At 38.0% G+C, this 6,000-nt stretch overlaps 1 protein-coding gene across 4 annotated transcripts in view; it reads right to left on the bottom strand.

Moving 5' to 3' along the window:
* Positions 1 to 334: 334 nt before the first annotated feature.
* The window catches only part of LOC130208720 (sodium-coupled neutral amino acid transporter 3-like), a 41,541-nt gene continuing 35,875 nt past the window's right edge, over positions 335 to 6,000 (bottom strand). For all 4 annotated transcript variants that reach the window (XM_056438001.1, XM_056437999.1, XM_056438002.1 and 1 more), the window contains exon 16: positions 335 to 3,217. In XM_056438001.1, the coding sequence (XP_056293976.1) occupies positions 3,113 to 3,217 (105 nt within the window). In that variant the 3' untranslated portion in view covers positions 335 to 3,112. The remainder of the gene's footprint in view (positions 3,218 to 6,000) is intronic.

Here is a 6,000-nt window from a genome sequence, read left to right as displayed (position 1 = left end):
GTGTCCCCTCGTGGACTGGCTCCTAACCCTCAAGAGACTCAACTCCCTTCTCTTACACTTGCGTTGTCCTACGAAGTGTTACTGATATTTAAATATTACTGTAATAAACTATTTTTGTAAAATGTAAATCAAATTGTCCTTTTTTCGCAGAAAAGATATTTTCTTAAAAGTTCAGTTTATTTAATTTTTTGTTTTGGTTATTATCATCATTCAAGTACTGTACATTGGGAATTAACGAATAATATAACATTGAAAAAAATAGTCTTTAAAGTGTGTCCATATTAGATCTCCTGTTTCCAGCGGACCATATCTGACAGATGATGAGAGATCAGCGTTCTGTTACCTCATTATCTTTATTGCAACATGGTTTACAGTACAATACCTGCCAGCATCATATTAAAATACAAAGAGATACAAGAACATTGACATAAAATGAAACACAAAGAAATTTAAAAGCACTTTGAAAATGATTACATTTTTATTTTTAATTGGACTAAAACTTTAATAGCTATCTACATTGTACAAACTAGATATGCATATAGAATATAAAGGGTATACATCTATATACAATATTTATAAATGCTGGCCAATGTCAATCTGTTACTATTCAAGCATACACATTTCAATAAATCACACACAGGGAGACTAACAATACAGAGATCTAAGGTCATCAGGGATCATCTTGTATCGGCCAATAACAGTGTCCCTCACTTTGTTGCTTCATGTTTATTTCAATTGTTGTGTGTGTTTAAAATGTTTTTACATTTGCACCATTGCAAAACTTACCAATGTCAAATAGGGAACAGGAAGTTTGGGATAAATATAACCCTTGTATTGGTTAAACAACACCAAACACTGTTATGCCACATTGGCTGATTCACATGATTCCCTCTGCATACACTTACATCAAGACAACCAAATATTTAGATACAATGGAAAAAAGATAATAAAAGAGGTGTGTTGACCAATTGACTGGACAGTGACTCACTGTGACTCACTGTTGTCTGGTGTAACAGAGTTGATCATAAAAAAATATATTGAAATATATGCTAGTACACCAGATTACAAACAACTCAGAGTTAACAAGTCAGAAACAACTGAAAATGTACCACTGATGATATGCCATTGACTATAATAACAAGTAAGAAAAGAAACCCACACAATTCAACCCTTAACAAGATTTGTATTTCATCACTGGATCAGATTCAACCGGAAAAACATTAAACATGAAGTTGAAAACAACAGTTAATCCATCAATGGCAGGAGACGAACACTAGAGTTATACTTGACCAGAGTACAGGTCCAGGTTTATCAACACTAATGCTTATAGGTACGATAGTTTAAATTCAGTGGAGCCATGTTTTAGTTTTCTTGAACAACACGGACACCAGTACATCCAACTGATTAGTTGTTTTAGCTACAGAACGGACCAGAGGAGGTAACGAACGGTAGCAGGGCCGCACAGGAAAACTAACCATAACATTATTTCAATTCATGTATGAGAAGACGTCCATATTATACCATCAATGCATTGCTAAATTCTTCATAATCTACATTAGATTGATTACATCACCAAATGTTTACTTATACAAAAGGGACATGCCCTTAAATCACATCTATCAAATCTGGGAATTAAATTTGCTCGTGTTTAATCGTATTAATGGCAACAAGAAGTTGTGCTTATCAACGGAAAGTGCTATTGCTAACCACAAACTTTTCAATATTGTGTGAGAGACAGTCATCCCATGTCTGTCATTTCTGTTAGGGATCAAGCTTGAGCTGGACACAGACATATTTACAGACACCAAACTGTTACTAAGCACTTCATGAAGTGACCCTGCTGTTGAATTTTGGTTTTGGTTATCTCTGATTACGTCCAGTAAATGTTCAGAAACAACACATCTTTCAGTAAAGAAATCTTCCCTCCATTACAAACACTGTTGATAGTGACTTTTTTTCTTTTCATTTTATTTATCACTTTGAGCTACAATCCACCTGATGAGGTTTTCAGCACCATTTCTTTCTTTCACTTACAAAGTAACACTGGAAACAAACTGCAACACAAGGCCTTGTTCTCTGTGGTGATCTGGAAACACGAGAGCCATTGAATAATCCTTCTAACCTGAATAATCAATCAATTCTGTTCTGAGTTGTTGTATCAAGTAGTGATTCATAATAAAAAATATACATCATCATATTTTGTAGGAATGTTTTGATAAATGTGCTCACAACAATTTACCACATACTGTCTGTGTGGTTTAAAACCCGCTCTGAAGTGAGAGAGGCGAGAGCGTTGACAACTCGGAACTTTAAAATAACCGTAAGTGGAGCGAAAGGGTGCACACTGAAGAAACAGTTAAAAATGTTCTGGTCTTTTTGCTAAGCAAATTTAACCAGTTGTTGACTTTAATTTCAAATATACGGCACAGGGCATTGAGAGTGGTATGACTCAAGCGTATTTACCAGAAATGTTAAACCATTCCTTTAACTTATCTTTCTTTCTTTGCAATAGCACAGTACTATCACTTTCATCTGCACAAAGTGACACAAAATGAAATTCAAATAACTTAATCAGAACTAATAATAATACTGATAATAATAGACAAAAAAATCATTAATTAATAATTGCCTATCATTGAGATTTTTGTCAACAGTTAAAATGGAGGTGACTCAGATGGTCTATTTTAATCTGAGTAGCACATTTCAGATGATAGAGGGAAAGACATTGATGGAAGTTGATCACAACCAATGCAGGGACCAGCGTATAATGACAGCTGCTTTCTATATTGTTACTCATTTAGTTTTTGAATCCATCTCACAAAGCACATTAACCTTTATGCACCTGGCCTATTTTGTAAATTCAACTATCAATTTCCCAGTCAGTAGACCGGCCTGGATCTGCAGTGACTGTTGGGCAGGATGTAAGAACAGTGTAACGTCATCAGACTGAGATCTTTTCTGGAGAAACTGCCATGCTGACTCCTTCTCTGTGGCCAACATTCCCTCATGGAAAAGGTTGGGCATATTCAACATCGAACATCATTCAAAGTAAAAACATCACAACACTGATCTAAATCAACAATAAAAAACCTGAACAAATGGAAGGTGTTGCCTATTGACCACTGCTGGCTTGGCTGTTGCCTGATGTCCAATCAATGATGATAAAGCTGACGCTCATTATCATAAACAGGATGCCTATCCCAGCAAAACAGGCCGCCTAAAAGAGAGGAGGAATGATTGAGTTAAAGAGAGTGACAGAAGAGAAGGTAGAGAGATGTGCAGTGGATGCATCCAGACAGCGTCACGATATTCATAGTAAGTTCCAAAGTAAATTGTTGAAGATGTGTATGGCTTTGATTGACATTTGTTTCAGAGTACATACTTCACTTTTGGAGGTAGAAATTATCGATGTAACGATACTGATGCTGATATTGGACATTGGATAGAGACTCTTGGGAATTTCAATATTGAAAAAGCGTCATGTCGGCCGGTCAACACTGATCTTCCATCTGAAGTTAAAGAGATAGTTTGGATGCTCTAAAGTGGGGTTGGATGAGGTACTTATCCATCGTCACTGTATTACCAGTAGATGATGGTCGGCACACTTCCAGTTTGGAGAAACAGACTATAGCACCAACACAAGAGCAAAGCAATGTACGAGTGGGGACGGGGCAGCGTACTTTAAACGTACTTTAGCCACCAAGAAGAAAGCCTACCGAAAAAATATCCCTCAAAATGGATGCCACACTGAGAATATTGTAATTGCTTTGTCTGGCTGACAGCCGTTTCTGAAAGTTAAACTTATTAAGACTATGTCTGTAACAGTTTAGCTCCACGCCTTCCTTTTTGTAATAGTTGTTTTCATCCTGTCACACCATCTCGTCAATCCAACTCCCCTCACCTGCCTCTGATCTCTCCCTCGTTAGTCCCTCATTCCCTTCACCTGGTCCTCACGCCCTTCCCACCTGCAGCCCATCCCCTCATTAGTCCCTCACTATTTAGCTCCCTCACTTCCACTTGTCCTCTGCCAGATTGTCTTGTGTTTTCGTGCCAAGTTCTCCAGCGTTATTAGAGTATATTCCTGACCCTGCCTGCCTGCCCTGACCTCTGATTCTCTGTCCCGCCCCTTTTTGGACTTGTTTGCTTCTTCGACTGATCTCCCGGTGTTGACCCAGCCTGTTTCCAACCAAAGACAGTATTCTTTGTTACTCCTGTCCAGTGTTGGGAGTAACGCGTTACTTTGTAACGCGTTACTGTAATTCCACTACTTTTTGCGGTAACAAGCGTGTAACGAAGTATTTTTTTTAATCAACTAACGCAGTTACAGTTACTGAAATTTAAATGAGTTCGTTACTCGCGTTACTCTCTTTTGTGAAAAATGAACACTTGCAGACAAGAAGACAAGCTAGGCTACTTTAGCTGCTTCTGATCTGACATCGCAGGACCTTGGTGGCGCAATGATATTGTAACGTCTCGGACGTTATGGACTGATGACACGGAGACGGGGCGACGTTATTATTCCTCCCTTTATTGGGCATTCACCAACACAGACAGCTGCTCCTCTCAGCTCAGCAGCTCGAACATCAACGGTTCCCGTCAACCACCCGTAACTTCCGTTTTCCGACAGGTTAACCCCGCCTCCCCTCTACTCCGCCAATCACAGGCACGCCTCCCCTCTACTCCGCCAATCACAGGCCCGCCCCCTCGACCAGCACGTACGGTGCCACACTGATTGACAGCCACTTCCAGTGTTGCCAGGTCCGCGGTTTTTGCCGCTGGTTGAATTTTGTGTCCGCTAGTTCGGGTAGACCTATTTTGCATGCAAATTACATGAATATCTTTAAATAAAAATCCATATTTTAAATGAAATAATTTATTTATACCCAAATCCTACCAAACTGACTCCAGATCAGCACGTACACGCCTCACTAGCACCCCCCCCTCAATTATATGCAGCACCTCAAGGCACCTTTGTTTTCTCTTTTAATTAGTGTTAATACTGTAGGCCAATCACTTTTATTTCATTGGGCCTAATGTGGTAAAAAAAAAACACTGTTAAATCACTGAGACAGTTATTTTGTATTAAGTTAACTAAAAAAGGGACTTTTGTACTCCTGCTTGATTTGAAGGCCTGTTGCCCTGTTGATTGCAATAAATAGGTCTACAGCATATGTTTATTGTGTTTGACTGTTCAGTACTGTTCATGACATTAAAAAAGCAGACATAAAAGTAACTTAAAAGTTACTTTCCCTAGTAACTAATTACTTTTGATATACAGTAACTAGTAAAGTAATTCACTTACTTTTAAAAGAAGTAACTAGTAACTATAACTAATTACTAATTTTCAGTAACTTGCCCAACACTGCTCCTGTCTGAGTCGTGCTTATGGGTCCATTCTAATAGCGCCGTGACAATGTCTCCCTGGACAAAAACAGTATTAATAAGTTTCACTTTCAGTTCCCGTCAGAAAATATTGTATATTATTGCATACTTGATATGATATTTATTCTTTCAGAAAGATTTTCTCTTAGGTGGATAAAACAAAACACAACGGCAGTAGATTGCTTTGCTTCCGAGTGCTCCGGTCTGCTTCTCCAAACTGAGCGTGTGATGACCGTCATCATCTCGTGTAAATAACACACTGATAATGGATCAAACATCCCCACCTCAAAACACACAATCTATTCCTTTAAGTTTCTCTTTACATTTGATATTCAAAATAACTGTCAATAGAACAACTATGTTTAGGAGCAGCATTCAAAACAATGCTACATTATACCATATAAATACAAAAGGTATTATATATATTAATTGTTTAATCACACCCAATATATCAACAAAAATCTAAGCACACTGTATATTATACTGTCATTTCCAACGACCGTATGCAGATGAAGCAACCTGGTACCGTCTACAAATGTCATTGTTGTTTTGCTCACTGAACCCAACCTTAAATAAACGTTACTAATCTGAATTTAAATGTACACTACCGTTCAAAAG

Source organism: Pseudoliparis swirei, chromosome 18, assembly GCF_029220125.1.
Source record: "Pseudoliparis swirei isolate HS2019 ecotype Mariana Trench chromosome 18, NWPU_hadal_v1, whole genome shotgun sequence".
Taxonomy (NCBI): domain Eukaryota; kingdom Metazoa; phylum Chordata; class Actinopteri; order Perciformes; family Liparidae; genus Pseudoliparis; species Pseudoliparis swirei.
The sequence above is the reverse complement of the archived record's forward strand: the minus strand, read 5'-3'. Positions and strand labels throughout refer to the sequence as shown.